Below are 15,711 nucleotides of genomic sequence, written 5' to 3' on the forward strand. Positions count from 1 at the left end.
GAAAAATTGTAATAAAACTTGTTTTTTTTAAAAAAAATACTATTTATTTTGTAACAGAAGAATATAGACATATCCCTGTTCTTTTCTTAATTTACTATAGCACAGCAAATTTTAGATTAATAGATAATACTGAATTTTTTAACAACTACAACAATTGTTTTATCTTACAGCTCTCGTTTGCAGCAACAACACCAGAATTAGCAGATAAGAAAAAATATCCTTATTTCTTCCGGACAGTGCCATCCGATAATGCTGTGAACCCGGCAATTTTAAAGTTGCTCAAGCATTATAAATGGAAAAGAGTAGGAACTTTGACCCAAGATATACGAAGATTTTCTGAGGTAAGAGCAGTTTAATATCTTCTCACTGAAGTTGGAGTTGGTTGCAAATACGGCATGTTTTTGATATAAAGTGAAATTAATAGTGGGAACTAAGAAACATTTCTAAAATAATTCATAATTAACCAATAGCTGAACCAGCAGAAATTGCATATACATTTTCCGAAGATCATTTCTGAAGCAGATATTTTATCTTTGAAGCTTGTTACAAACATTTTTAATCTAACCTGTCTCAGTGATTCTCTACTATTTTGTCTGCTAAGAGTTATTTATTTGCTCAAAGAATTTAGATTCCATAGCAGGGAAGCTTGGATACGCAGATACCTATCATTGTTATATTATTTTGTTAAATTTAAGAATAAATATCAATGTTACTGATAGATTATCAGGTAAAATTTGTATCTTAGTACTTACTGTCCAATTCTAAATTTGGATTTTCCAAGGTCAAAGCTGAAACAAGAATAATCCAGCAGGGCAAAAAATATAATTTGACAAACAACATGCTTGATAGAATTTATCTGATAGATTAAAGTAGCAATAGCACTTAGACTTGTATACCACTTCATAGTGCTTTACAGCCCTCTCTGAGTGGTTTACAGAGTCAGTGTATTGTCCTCAACAGTCTGGGTCCTCATTTTACTGACCTTGGAAGGATGGAAGGCTGAGTCAACCTTGAACTGGTGAGAATCAAACTGCCCAGCTGCTGGCAGCTGGCATCAGGAGATGTAGCCAGCAATACTGCATTTTAACCATTGCGCCACCACAGTGGAATGCTTGGTGGAATGCTAGTGGAATATTTTTCCAGGTTTAAAATAAATAAGTAATCTAAAATGGAATAATAAATAAAAATAATTGTTAAATGGATGAAATAGGTTAAAACATTTAGAAGTAACACCTTATATAACATAAATGACTGTCATTTATACAATCACATCTAAATTTCACTAATTTCATAATGCATTAGAAATCTGATGAAATGAACTAGGCTAATTTAAAGTGTATTTTTAAAATATGCAATTATTTCCTCTGCCACAGTACCTGGTGATATTCTGATTAAATTTTGATTCTGATGAAATTCCTATTTAACTTTCAGTTTATAGTTTATCATACCTACAACCTTATCATGTAGAATTTTTGCATTAATATATTTAGCCTCATTTTTGAGTGCCAAGAATGAATATTGTTAATATTCCATTGGGTCCAATAATTACTGGAGTATATTTCGCTTTTTCTTTAGAATCTCCAGCCTACATTCTACGTTTTATTCTGTGTTCTATAAATAGCCGATGTTCTATTTTCTCAGTGTAGTCTCTCTTCTGCAGTTTTTCATATCCTCAGAGAAATAAACAAATGCTCAGGTGTTACCAATTGTAATGAACTGTAGTCCCACTTGCCAAGGTCTAAAAAATTCTTTTTTAATTTCCTTATACGTTATATTGCTTGGGCTGTATTTGAATGAACTGAATTGTGGATGTACTTGTTGAATTATATCTTTCTATGGTTCCTGAGTTAGAAGAATTTTCCTCTCATTTCTTTGCGTATACTGTTGGTGCAAGTATGAAGCTGAACATATTAGTGCAAGGCAGAAGTTTTATCTTTTGATTTTTGTGTGTTTGTGTTTGAGATTTTTGAAAGATTGATAGTGTAGAAATTAATTTAAATAGCTTTTTTTCCTACTAACTACCCATCAATTATAATTTTGGCCAAAACATTCAGCTTAGGTGCGAGATGTATTTTTGTTGAAAATTGATATACTGAACAAGACATATACATAAATGCAAATAAGGAACATAAGATTCTTTATTCAATCAAATTAATAATGGAGAAAAATCTACGCTAAGATAATGTTCTTTGCAGAATGATACTTATATTCTCTTGCTACAAATCTTTAAAGATATATGACCAACTTATATTGGGATGACTCCTCCAGTCAAATGCAGGGGAGAAAAAAAAATAATTCAAAGAGAGATGCTTATATTCTGACAACAGCCCTTCTAAAATATATCCATTAAAAAAAAAATACATTTTCTATTATTAGTCTAGTATATCCTACCATATACTAGCTGCCCAGATACACTCAGCATGTCAGCTGTCTCACTAGAGGCAAAAACATTTTAGACTACTGCTACATCATGTTAAAATATGCTTAATAATCTTTGCCAAGAGCAGCTCTGGGCCACTGGTCATTGTTCGGTTCATCTTGTACCTGTTTATAGACAGCAACTTAAAGCTGTAAAACTTGTGGTCAAAACAGTGAAGTCCTGGACTGAGGAGGTAAAGTTGGAGTTACAGGCTTGTCTTGAAGCTGCTTTAGCAGACTTGGATGAACTCACTGCTACTGTGAGATCATATGTTAATTGCTGTGAGGACATGTGTGTTCTGACCAAGAGTTTGTGCATATATAGTAATAATAAACCTTGGTTCACAGCTAAGCTCAAGCAACTTTGTTGTTCCAAAGAGGAAACCTACAGGAATACAGACAGGGTGCTATACAATCAGACCAGGAATATATTAACAAGGGATATTAAAAGAAACTAACCAAGGAGTTAGAACTAAGGAGAAATTTCCTAATGGTGAGAGCAAGCAACCAATGGAATAGCTTGCCTTCAGAAGTTGTGGGTGCGCCATCACTGGAAGTATTCAGAAAGAGACTGGACAACAATTTGTGTGAAATGATATAGAGTTTCCTGCTCAAGCAAGGGTATGGACTAGAAGACTTCAAAGGTTCCTTCCTATTCTATTCTATGTCTAGAGATCAGGGCAGCAAAGAGAAGCTACTCTGAAAAGCTGAGGAATCAGTTCGCACCAAATGAACCAGCAAATGTGTGGCAAAGCCTGAAGAATGGCTAGAGCAGATCTCTCTCGCTTACTGAAGAGAATCAGCAACTGGCAGATGATCTGAATGTGTTCTACTGTAGATTTGAGATGAGATTACTGTCAACTATTGCTGCCTTCCGCATCTCAGATACATTAACAATAGCCAAATTTCCTACACCTATCTCCATCCCTCTGGGTCCCCTTCCATCGGTGATCCCAGAAAAATATGTGTGATGTCTATTTCACAGATAAAAGATCGGAAAAGCACAAGGTCCAGGCCTGTCTCTGCTTATTATTGCTTATTCCTGTATGGAACATATAGTTTGGGTATTAAACAACAGAGGGAACAAAGGCCCAATCCATATTGCTTCATTTGTTTCGCTCTGTATCTATGAATATACTTGCAAAAATATTTACAAAGTTTAGTCAGGTAAGGGTTTTTCTATGGCAGGTAATTGGCCTTCTTATGCACCCTCCCAAGGGTTTAGTTTGAAGATTATGGAAAAGATCCGAGTCTCACTGAAGGCCTCACTGAAGTTGCACGAATGTTATTACCAGTTATGAGATGTGCGAAGGAGGAAAATGAGACTTGATTTAGAATCCAAACTAATTGCAGCACCACCAGCAACTAGAAATAGGTTCAGAAAGCAAAGCAAAGGAAAACAAAGCAAAACAAAACAAAAGAACAACTCCTCTTAGTTGACTGGCAACAAGTTTCTCAGTAAATCTGTCTTTTTGTTTTTAGCTCATGTTATGCAATAGATCTTTCATTGTAAAGACTGGGCTCTTTTAATACAGTATCTTTTAAGTCTTTTGTTTAACTATGATTTACTGAATGGTGAATGCCATATTTTTATATTTTATTCTACCATTTTTATCTCTTTTTACTTTTGTTGAGTACAGTTATATATTTATTCTTTTAGTGTATTAGCTGTTGTGGTTAATTTTTAGAGCAGAGGTCAGTTACAAAGTTTTTAAATTAGTATTATTAACGTTTTGATTTTGTTGTAGCACTAAAGCTGTCTCAGTAAAGTAGACAGAAATTTTGTTTAAAATGCAGGCTCAGTGAACAAAACCAATTCATTGATTTACATATTGAGCCTTTGTCATGGTCAGATCATTTTCTCCTTCGTCTGGACTTTCAGACCACTACCCACCGCCGCAGGGAGACTGAAACGATGCGTTGGTTCCGTCCCAGGCGCCTGATGGACCCTGAGAGGTTCCTGACGGAGCTTGGGCCGTTTCCCGAGAACCTGGCCCACGGCACGACTGAAGAGCTAGTCGTGGCCTGGGAACAGGCCGTGGCTGGAGCTTTGGACCGTGTCGTGCCTTTGCGGCCTCTGACCCGGCGTCGATCTCAACCAGCTCCTTGGTTCTCCAAGGAGCTGAGGGAGATGAAACGCCGGAGAAGACACCTAGAGAGTGTCTGGAGATCCAGCCGTTCCGAGGCTGACCGGACACTAGTTAGGTCCTATAGCAGGACCTACCTAGTGGCACTGAGGGATGCGAAACGTTCCTACGTTTCCTCCCTCATTGCGTCGGCAGATAACCGTCCGGCCGCCCTGTTTTGGGTGACCCGTTCCCTCCTTCAACAGGAGGGGCAGGAGGACCCCCTACAAGGGCGTGCCGAGGAGTTTAACGGTTATCTATACGATAAAATCGTTCAGCTTCGGGACGGATTGGATCAAAATTGGGTAGATCCAGACGAGAGTTCCGAGACCCGTCTTGTTGAGGTGGTTTGGGATGATTTTGACCCTGTGACTCCCGAGGACATGGACAGGTTGCTGGGAAGACTGAATGCCACCACATGTTTACTGGACCCGTGCCTCTCCTGGTTGGTGCTGGCCACACAGGAGGTGACACGAGGCTGGCTCCAGGGGATTATTAATGCTTCTTTGCGGGAGGGGATCTTTCCCGCTGCCTTGAAAGAGGCGGTGGTGAGACCTCTCCTCAAGAAGCCTTCCCTGGACCCGGCTGTTTTAGGAAATTATCGTCCGGTCTCCAACCTTCACTTCACGGCGAAGGTTGTAGAGAGTGTGGTGGCACATCAGCTACCCCAGTACCTGGATGAAACCGTCTATCTAGACCCATTCCAGTCCGGCTTCCGGCCCGGATACAGTACGGAGACGGCTTTGGTCGCGTTGGTGGATGATCTCTGGAGGGCCAGGGATAAGGGTTACTCCTCTGCCCTGGTCCTATTAGACCTCTCAGCGGCTTTTGATACCATCGACCATGGTATCTTGCTGTGCCGGTTAGAGGGGTTGGGAGTGGGAGGCACCGTTTATCGGTGGTTCTCCTCCTACCTCTCTGACCGGACGCAGACGGTGTTGACAGGAGGGTAGAGATCGACCCCGAGGCGCCTCATGTGTGGGGTGCCGCAGGGATCGATTCTCTCGCCTCTCCTGTTCAACATCTACATGAAGCCACTGGGTGAGATCATCAGTGGTTTTGGGGTGAGATACCAACTGTACGCTGACGACACGCAGCTGTACTTTTCCACCCCAGCCCACCCCAACGAAGCTGTCGAAGTACTGTCCCGGTGTCTGGAGGCCGTACGGGTCTGGATGGGGAGGAACAGGCTCAAACTTAATCCCTCCAAGACGGAGTGGCTGTGGATGCCGGCACCCTGGTACAGTCAGCTGCAGCCGCGGCTGTCTTTTGAGGGCAAGTCATTGGCCCCAATGGAGAGGGTGCGCAACTTGGGTGTGCTCCTGGATGGGCGGCTGTCTTTCGAAGACCATTTGACGGCCATCTCCAGGAGAGCTTTCTTTCAGGTTCGCCTGATCCGCCAGTTGCGCCCCTTCCTGGACCGGGATGCCCTATGCACAGTCACTCATGCTCTCGTTACCTCTCGTCTGGACTATTGCAATGCTCTCTACATGGGGCTCCCCTTGAAGAGCAAAGGCATTCCACAAATGAGTACTGTTGAATAATAATAATAATAATAATAATAATAATAATAATAATAATAATAATAATAATAATAATAATAATAATAATAATAATAATAATAATAATAATATTTTTATTTATAGACCGCCCTTCTCCCGAAGGACTCAGGGTGGTGTACAGCTACAAGTAAAATACAGAAAGAAAACAACAATACAAAACTAAAAAAAACCCTTAAAAAACCTATTTAATTTGGCTACTTATAGATAAAAAATAATCCCACTAAAATTTACTAAAAATTTTTAAAAACCCATAAATCAATTTAATAATATAAAATTTAAGCGAGTCCAGCAAGACGAAATAAGTAGGTTTTGAGTTCGCGGCGGAAGGTCCTAAGGTCAGGTATTTGTCTGAGTCCAGGGGGAGGCTCGTTCCATAGGGTAGGAGCCCCCACAGAGAAGGCCCTCCCCCTAGGGGCCGCCAGCCGACATTGCTTGGCTGATGGCACCCTGAGGAGCCCCTCTCTGTGAGAGTGCACCTCTCTGTGAGAGTGCACCGGTCGTTGGGAGATAGACGTTGGCAGTAGACGGTCCCGTAGGTATCCCGGTCCTAAGCCATGGAGCGCTTTAAAGGTAGTAACTAACACCTTGAAGCGCACCCGGAAGACAACAGGCAGCCAGTGCAGACTGCGCAGGATAGGTGTTACATGGGAGCATGTGGATTGTGCTCGCATGACCTTGGGTATGCGTAAGTATTAAAAACAGTCATACGTCACTTTTTTCAGTGCCATTATAACTTTGAATGCCCACTAAATGAATGGTTATTAGGTTGAGGATTACCTGTACAGTACATTTGGTGAGAAAGATGGTAAACTCTTTCATATCCCTAACCCTAACCCTAAGCCTAACCCTCAAGTAATTGTGTTCTCTTTGCTGATGATGTCAAACTATTTAACATCACAGACAATACTTCTATCATTCAAAACGACCTTGATCATCTAACCGCTTGGTCTAAAAATTGGCAGCTCCAAATTTCAACCAGCAAATGCTCAGTCTTACATATAGGAAAAAAGAACCCAAAAACTAAGTACATACTAGATGGACATTACCTTACAGATGACCCCCATCCCGTTAAAGACCTTGGAGTTTTCATGTCAAATGATCTAAGTGCCAAAGCCCACTGCAACTACATAGCAAAAAAAGCTCTAAGAGTTGTAAACCTAATCTTGCGTAGTTTCTTTTCCAAAAACACCACACTATTAACCAGAGCATATAAAACATTTGCTAGACCAATTCTAGAATACAGCTCACCTGTTTGGAACCCTCACCACATCTCTGACATCAATACAATTGAACGTGTCCAGAAATATTTTACAAGAAGAGTTCTCCATTCCTCTGAAAACAATAAAATACCTTATCCCACCAGACTTGAAATCCTAGGCTTAGAAAACTTGGAACTCCGTCGCCTTCGACAAGACCTAAGTTTAACTCACAGAATCATCTATTGTAATGTCCTTCCTGTTAAAGACTACTTCAGCTTTAATTGCAATAATACTAGAGCAACTAATAGATTTAAACTTAATGTCAACCGCTTTAATCTAGATTGCAGAAAATATGACTTCTGTAACAGAATCATCAGTGCTTGGAACACTTTACCTGACTCTGTGGTCTCTTTCCATAATCCTAAAAGCTTTATCCAAAAACTTTCTACTATTGACTTCATCCCATTCCTAAGAGGACCATAAGGGGCGTGCATAAGCGCACAAACGTGCCTATCGTTCCTGTCCTATTGTTTTTCTTTTCTTCTTTCTATATATATGCTTATACCTCCTTATATTTACCCATATATGTTTATATACTATATAATCTTTTGTATGATTCCTACATATATTGTTGTGACAAAATAAATAAAATAAAATAAAATAAATAAATATCCAATTTTCAGCACCCAAACTGTGGCCATCAGAGCACCTCAAGATCATAACAACAAAACTCAGTTCCCAAGATAAAATCTAAACTTTCAGGAAAATAAGGGTGGAAATACTGTAGAAGTACAATGTTTCAAGGTATAAACCCCTGGGAAACAGGTCAAAATTGTACCTTCAAAATTTAGCAGCAGAATTTTCAGATAAAACCTTACACAAATATGGTGAAAAGGGCAGTGCAAGGTCTTTGGAAGATGACACACATCCATTTCTTTCCTTAGCATTCCCCTGCGTGATTAAAAAAAACAGGGCCAAAATACTTGAGCCTCATCCCATCTGGACTTCTCTGATTGCACTAATCAAGAAGCTACATTGCAGCTTTCAAACTAAAAACCCTGTTCCTAAATATAAAGGCCATTTTCTTGTTTCAAGAGATGGTGGTTATTGGATTGTTTTTGAGATCATAGATGCTGAATCTTGTATTTGTGTACAGGAGACCCAGCCTAGGATAATTCACTATGTAGATTATTTTAAATAAAGGATTATGCAGAATTCAGAAAGGAATAAAGTCCAAATTGTAATAATGAATTGTTCCTAAAGCTATAATTGTTAGACTGATCGTGTATCTTGAATTGGTACAGATATGCCGTTGTGCGTGTTTTCCCTGAAAGTTCAAACTACAATGCATATGTCTTTCCGCAGGTATCCACTTACTGTAAGAGCAGTTCCAAGCTCCATTCGGGAGCACTCTCTCCATTTACATTCTTTCGTATTCATATGTTCATACATTATTCATAAGCGCTTCATATCTTTTTCTGGGATTGTACTCTGCTATTATCACTGCTATATTTATGCATTTTACAAAGGGTCAGAAAAATAACCTCAAAGTTCAGTTTCAAATATATTGGATAAAATATTTAGCATTCACTAGATAGATAACTATTTGATCCCAGCTTTTGTTTTATTTTATGTCTGGCCCACCTTGGCTTGAATATGTCATTGGTTTCATTCCCATATTAATTTACCAGTTATTCTACACTACCACCTGAAATATGACCATTACTTAAATTCATGTTATATGATCCCTCTTTATAATCCCTTATAGATGATTCATTTCCTCTAAATCATTTAATCACATTCTGGTTGTTAGCTGCTAGTAGATTTCTTTCTATTAACTGCAGCCTTTTACTGGAAGCTTTTACAAAGTACAGGATGTCATTTCAAATGTTCTTTAAGTAGCTGAATGCTTCTTTAGTCCAGTCATTGGTTCTTCTATGGTATTTATAAAACAAAGCGCCGGAACTTTGTGCTCAGGATTCTCCAAAACGTTTTCAATGAATTCTGGAAGTACATTGAAATGCAATAAGACTTAACTTAAATCTTGCATGAAATATTTCAGTCCTCCTGCACTCATTGTTTATTTTGTATTTGAGTTTTGTGGATTAATTTCAATTTTGTTCTCTTCAGCCAAACATCTTTTATGCATGATAAGCGGGAAAAAGGGGAATTCAGATTCAGATTTTGGCAGATTTAACAAAGAAAAAGATTGGTCATTGTTTATCCTTGGCACCTACCTTCCAGCAAACAAACTGACCATTGTACCATTTTTAAAAACCTTACTAAAATATGCAGAAGTTGTATTGCATATGCTGCTTCCCCTTGGTGTTTTCCATCAATACCAGTTTCACTTCTGAGATAGTTCAGGATAAGTAGTCTGTCACAAAGAGAATAACAAAATAACAAAAACAGCTGCCTCCATTTAGTGCAGGTTGGATAGGGATTGATCAGGTCTAAAGAAATAGACGTTCTACTAGAGGAAATTAAACATTTTATGGCCTTAATAAGCGGTTGCCTTTATTACTTTTTATGTATTTATTTAATTATTGCAGTGATTCATTTTTCCTATTGTAGATCTTAAGAGGTTAGAAGCAAAGAAATGTGCCCACCTTTGCCTAGAAGTTACACTGGAAAAAAACTTTCATTTTCAAAATCAATTAGTACATGAGGATGTGATATGTAAATGTGTATTTGGGTTAGAAGTGGGTTTCAGCAGGTTCTGAACAGTTTGGAGAAATTTTGAGTAGTTCGGAGAACTGGTAGTAAAAATTCTGACTGGCCCCATCTATTCTCTGCCTTCCAGCTGATTGGGAGGAAATGGGGATTTTGCAGTTACCTTGCCCTGGAGTGGAGTGAGATTTTACAGTATCCTTCCCCTGCCATACCCACCAAGCCACGCCCACCAAGCCATGCCACACCCACCAAGCCACACCCACAGAACTGGTAGTAAAAATTTTTGAAACCTACCATTGATTTGGGTGTATTTGCAGATCTGAATTTCTGTGAATATATGTTGCTCATCTTAGAGTTTTTGTGTGGGCATGCCCATTTTGCCTTAATGATGGGTTATTCAGACTGAAAAGTCATACTAGAAGATACAATTTTACTGAATCAGTTTATCTGACATTGTATATTTGAAACTTATGTTACTATTGTAACGTTGACACTATAACATAAGAAGAAAACTAGCATTATACTAGTTTTGTCAAATTATACTAATTTGTCAAATTTTGAAAAGTGCTGACTGCCCATATCCCACTAAGTTCAGCTTATAAGAGAACTTGAGGATGATCTATAGACTGAAAGGGAAGCGGTGGCTCAGGGGCTAAGACAGCTGAGCTTGTTGATTGAAAGGTCGGCAGTTCGGTGGTTCAAATCCCTAGTGCTGCCGTGTAATGGGGTGAGCTCCCGTTACTAGTCCCAGCTTCTGCCAACCTAGCAGTTTCGAAAGCACGTAAAAATGCAAGTAGAAAAAATAGGGACCACCTTTGGTGGGAAGGTAACAGCGTTCCGTGCGCCTTGGCATTGAGTCATGCCAGCCACATGACCACGGAGACGTCTTCGGACAGCGCTGGCTCTTCGGCTTTGAAACGAAAATGAGCACCGCCCCCTAGAGTCAGCAACGACTAGCACGTATGTGCGAAGGGAACCTTTACCTTTACTTATTGATTAAACCAATTTTTTATATAACATGTCCTCAATGACCTCACTTCCAGTTAAGTAAACTGCAAATATAGTAAGTAGGGCCTTTCTTAAATAATGACTCCTTGAAATTGATTAAGATCCAAACTGTGATGAGAATAATGTAGCAATAACAAGCACTCTGTACTTGAATTGACTGTCGATCATTCTCACTGTGAGTGTACATCAACACAAATTGTAAAAACAAGATTGATCCAAGTATATAAACTTCAGACTATTACCTTAACTGGCCACAGAGCAAGATGTGTGTTCATAATTTTTTTAAAAGTACTTATCTTTTTATTTTTATTTCTCATTTTTAAATATTTACTTAAAATTAGTTTCTCTGAGTTCATTAGTGATAATTTAATAAAAATAAGAATTTAAGATGCAGTAGAAATTTTAATGCCTTTAGGGAGTTGTCTAGAATGTAGATATAAATTACTTTTATATTCCTAAATTTTCTTCAGGGAATCCTAATAAGTGTAGTTCTGTGGGAAAAGGAAAAGAAACTGAGGTCTTGGAGAATTTTGTCACCTTCACCAACCTATAGTGTGGTTTACACCTTGAAATCTTTATATTATATATACAAATATATACAAGCTCATGCTGTATCTGTCTGGGATTTTCCACTTCTCTCCCTATCTCCGCCCCACTCCCCACCTTTCCTTCATTTGCCTCTGCCATTAACGTCCCACAGCTGCCAATCCTTCCAGTACATTTCATTCTCTCCCTCTCTTCAATATCCCAGCATAGTATAGCTCACCAGCCCATCCCTTTTGGAAGTTCACTTCAGCTGTGGATATTGCTTAGCCTGCAGATCCCCATTCTTGCAGGCAGTACCTTCCTTTCACTTTTAACTGCAATTGTCAGTGTCCTTAACTTTTTTCTATAAAATGATTTCTGATAAAATCATTAGAATAATGAAATAGCTAATAGTGGTTGCCCAGTACTCATCAAATAGGTCCTTAATGCTTTCTTATAAACAAAGGTTTATAATGCCTTCCTAAAGGCCGAGAATAAAAAGGCTGAATGCATCCCTTGTGTGTTCCATAATGTGGGGACAATTGCAAATAATTCCTGTCTTCTATTCAAACCTCATTCACAGTAGTGGGATCTTAAGCAGGTCTCAGATATTGAAGGGAAGAGTGGAGAGTAGGGCAACATGTAACTGCCTTGCCTTACTCTTCTGTGTAAAATTTCTCCAGAATCCTCTGGATTCTCTAGATCATGTTTTGTCTGAAACCCTGGAACAAAACTTCTTAGCTTTTGTTTCTGCTGGACTACAGCCAATTAAAAATGGTTTAGTACATGGATATCAAACTCAAGGCCAATGGGCCAGATCTGGCCTGTTATGTGGTTGGATCTGGCCTGTGGGGCTGTCCTGGACTACCCAATCCAAAGAGGAAAGGTCAGGCCAGTGTGGCTTCGGCCTGGTTTACCCAGAGTGAACAGGAAAGATCAGGCAAGTGTGGCTTTGGCCCGGTCTACCCAGTGGGAAGAGAAAAAATAAGGCCAATGTAGCATTGACCCAGTCTACCCAATACAAAGAAGAAAGATCAGGCCAGTGTAGCTTTGGCCAAGTCTACCCAATGCGAAGAGAAAACATGCCAGCAGTTTGGTGAGTCGTGTCAAGCTGGCCACACCCACCCAGTCAGTCACACCTGCCCAGCCTCCCCCCCCCCAGGTCAACCACAGCCCTGATTCGGCTCTCAATGAAATTGCATTTGACACCCTTGGTTTAGTGGTACTTCTGGATTCTGATAGTTTGTTCTGTGTTCAAAATAAATCATTTTTCACTTTTGTCAGTACTTGTGAGTATATCTGGTGACTGCCATTTTCCTAATACATAGGCTAGTTATTCCATTTATGCACTTACGCTGTTAGCTGTCTTATTTTCTTCTCCAAATCTTCAAAGGATTTGCTATTGCTAATGTGAGCAGTGCACTCACATCACCAATAGCAAAACCTTTGAAGATTTGGAGAAGAAAGTAAGGCAGCTAAGGCAGCATTGCACATTCACCTGGAAACTTATCTGGATCTATTGATCTAACAGCAAATATTGCAAGTGAGGAAATAAGCCAAGCTGTAGCACTCTAGACAGTATAATTCAAACATTACAGCAATGATGAACTGAAAGATATGGTATTACTATTGAGACTCCCTTGCAAAATGCCTGCTAAGAGAAAGACTGTGTAGAGATGGACATTATGATTGATTCACCACTCATTTGGGAGGCCCCCACTATCACCTAGGGCTTTCTATTCTGCAGGAAGTTGAACAAATGGGATTTAGTCTGATATGATAATTTATTAAATATAATATCTTCTTTGGTTCTATATCTCAATTCCTTTCTTTTCATAAAACCTCTGGAGATCGTTGTACAGGGGATTTGTGATTGCTTAGAACTAAAGTTACAAAGTAGTAATATTTGGGACATTGTTTTCTTTTTTATTAACTAAATAAAAAATAAAGAAAAAGAATTTATAAAATTATAAAAGAAGAGGGGGTGGGAAGATTTAAAAAGCCTCAAACTAAACAGGGCATATCTGAGGTAGGCAGTGTTAGGGGTCTTTGCTCCAGGACCTTTACCAGCAAGGTAAATTACTGGCAGGATTTAAACTGACCTCCTGCATCAAAGGTACTCTAACCACTAAGCTATCCAGCTGCTTACTGAGCATATATTAATGAAAGGAAACAATAAAGTAGAGAAATGAAGCAAATTTAACATCTTTTATTTTTCTGTACCCCTCAGGAATCTTTCTTTAGATTCTGGCAGAATGCCTTATTGTAGCATCAGCATCTTGTGGCCTATGAGGAAATTCATCCTAAAAATAAACATCTGCTGAAGATAACCAGGTATTAGATTAGTTGGAGCTTTAACAGTGGAAGATTAATGTCTCAAACGGAATTCTTTAAACTTTTATCAACCTGCGCAGTTTTGGTACAGAACGCCACTCAACAACCTACCGTAACTGCTATAGTAAAAAAAAACCACTATGACGGGGAGGGGAAGCCCAAGAATTAGGCTCTTGCCCCCTAGTCAAAATGGATTTTAGCAACAGAATATTACCAAAAGTGATCATGGGAGCTGTTTATATGTGTCCATCCTAGGTTATTGCACTAACCATTGTGAAATTGATGAGCGAAGCAAGTGATGATATTCTCAAAGCTATTGCTGCTGATTATGAGTATTGGGGAGACAGTCTCCAGTTCCTAAAGTTGCTGCCAGAATTCAATAGGATGCAAGAATGTGGAAATAATTTTCAGGTTGCTCTTGTAATACAGAAACTAATCTAAAAGCCATCTTTAATTCTGCTGACTTTCTTCTGCAAATTGTTAGCATTTTTTCCCCTTTGACTAGCAAGCTGCTCATAAAATTTCCTAGTCTGGGTGACTAATTATAATGTTATATTTTGAAGATTTCTTTATTACTGAATTTCTGGAGTATGTCTTTGTGCTGTATGGTTGGCTTTCCTCCAGCGCTTGACATAAAATGTCTTTATAGCATTTTTAATTTTTACCTGTCGGCATCCCATGATTTTCATTTTGTAGGAACTCCTTCTTCCATTATGGACATTGCATTCAACAGAATGTTCCCCAGCCTGAAATGTAATTTTTTTTTCTTTCTGTCCTCTTGCAATGTATTCTTGGGGTGTCTTTCTTTTTCTTTCATATTCTATTTTTTCTAAACATCAAAATGTATCAGAATAAAAGATAGATGAACCATTAGCTGTTTGTTGCTTTATAAACAACCATAAGAAATCTGAAATGTTTCCAGGAAGCAGTATGCTCCATTTTTTTCCAGTACCAATTCATTATCACTAGTGCAGTAAATGAAAATTTCAGAGTATCTCCTGAAGCAGCCTTAGCTTCAATAGTTGGAGGTTACCACAGATACTGTAGAAAGATAAGAGAAATAATAGCAGCCACCCCATCATATATCTTTTACTGAAAATATCCTGCAGAATTCATGAATCTACATTGATAATGCATTTAGTGGAACCCAAGCCTATGAACAATTAATAAGTGGAACGACTTGCCTGCAGAAGTTGTGAATGCTCCAACACTGGAAATTTTTAAGAAAATGTTGGATAACCATCTGACTGAGATGGTGTAGGGTTTCCTGCCTAGGCAGGGGGTTGGACTAGAAGGCCTCCAAGGTCCCTTCCAACTCTGTTGTTATGTTATGAATAAGATTTAGAATCCCATGAATATAACACTACAAGCTGACTGTCCAAGTATAGGCAGCCTTTTAATATTTGTAAACTACTTGTCTGCAATGTTCTCTACATGAAGCTACTCTTAAAATTATTCAGATGCTTCAACTGAATGCAGCAGTTCAGGTTGTGATAGACAGGCATGATGGTCTTCGTGTACCCATGTACACCTCTGCTCCACAAGCTGGAAGTCTGCTTCTGGAATCTACTCCTGAGTACAATTCAACATATTGGCTCTTACATATGAAGTCTTACATACCATAATTCCAGGTTGTTACAGGGGCTACCTATCTTCTAAGTTTTCCACCTTGGCATTCATCCTGGCAAAGTTTGCATCCTTTAGGTCCCTTCAGTTAAACAAGCATCTTCTATCAGGACCCAAGGAACTTGCCCCCCCTCACCTTTGGAATGACGCCCCACTGAAATCCTTTTGCTTCTCACCCTGTTGGCAAGCTGCAAAGCCTTGAAGACTATGTCATTCTCACCTTGAGTTGAGATGGATAGG

At 39.1% G+C, this 15,711-nt stretch overlaps 1 protein-coding gene across 1 annotated transcript in view; it reads left to right on the top strand.

The window, feature by feature from the left end:
- GABBR2 (gamma-aminobutyric acid type B receptor subunit 2) overlaps window positions 1–15,711 on the top strand; it is a 414,031-nt gene that overhangs the window by 98,261 nt on the left and 300,059 nt on the right. The window contains exon 3 of the mRNA XM_058177216.1: window positions 171–341. Within this exon, the coding sequence (XP_058033199.1) occupies window positions 171–341 (171 nt within the window). The remainder of the gene's footprint in view (window positions 1–170; window positions 342–15,711) is intronic.

The sequence above is a fragment of the Ahaetulla prasina genome, chromosome 3, assembly GCF_028640845.1.
Source record: "Ahaetulla prasina isolate Xishuangbanna chromosome 3, ASM2864084v1, whole genome shotgun sequence".
Taxonomy (NCBI): domain Eukaryota; kingdom Metazoa; phylum Chordata; class Lepidosauria; order Squamata; family Colubridae; genus Ahaetulla; species Ahaetulla prasina.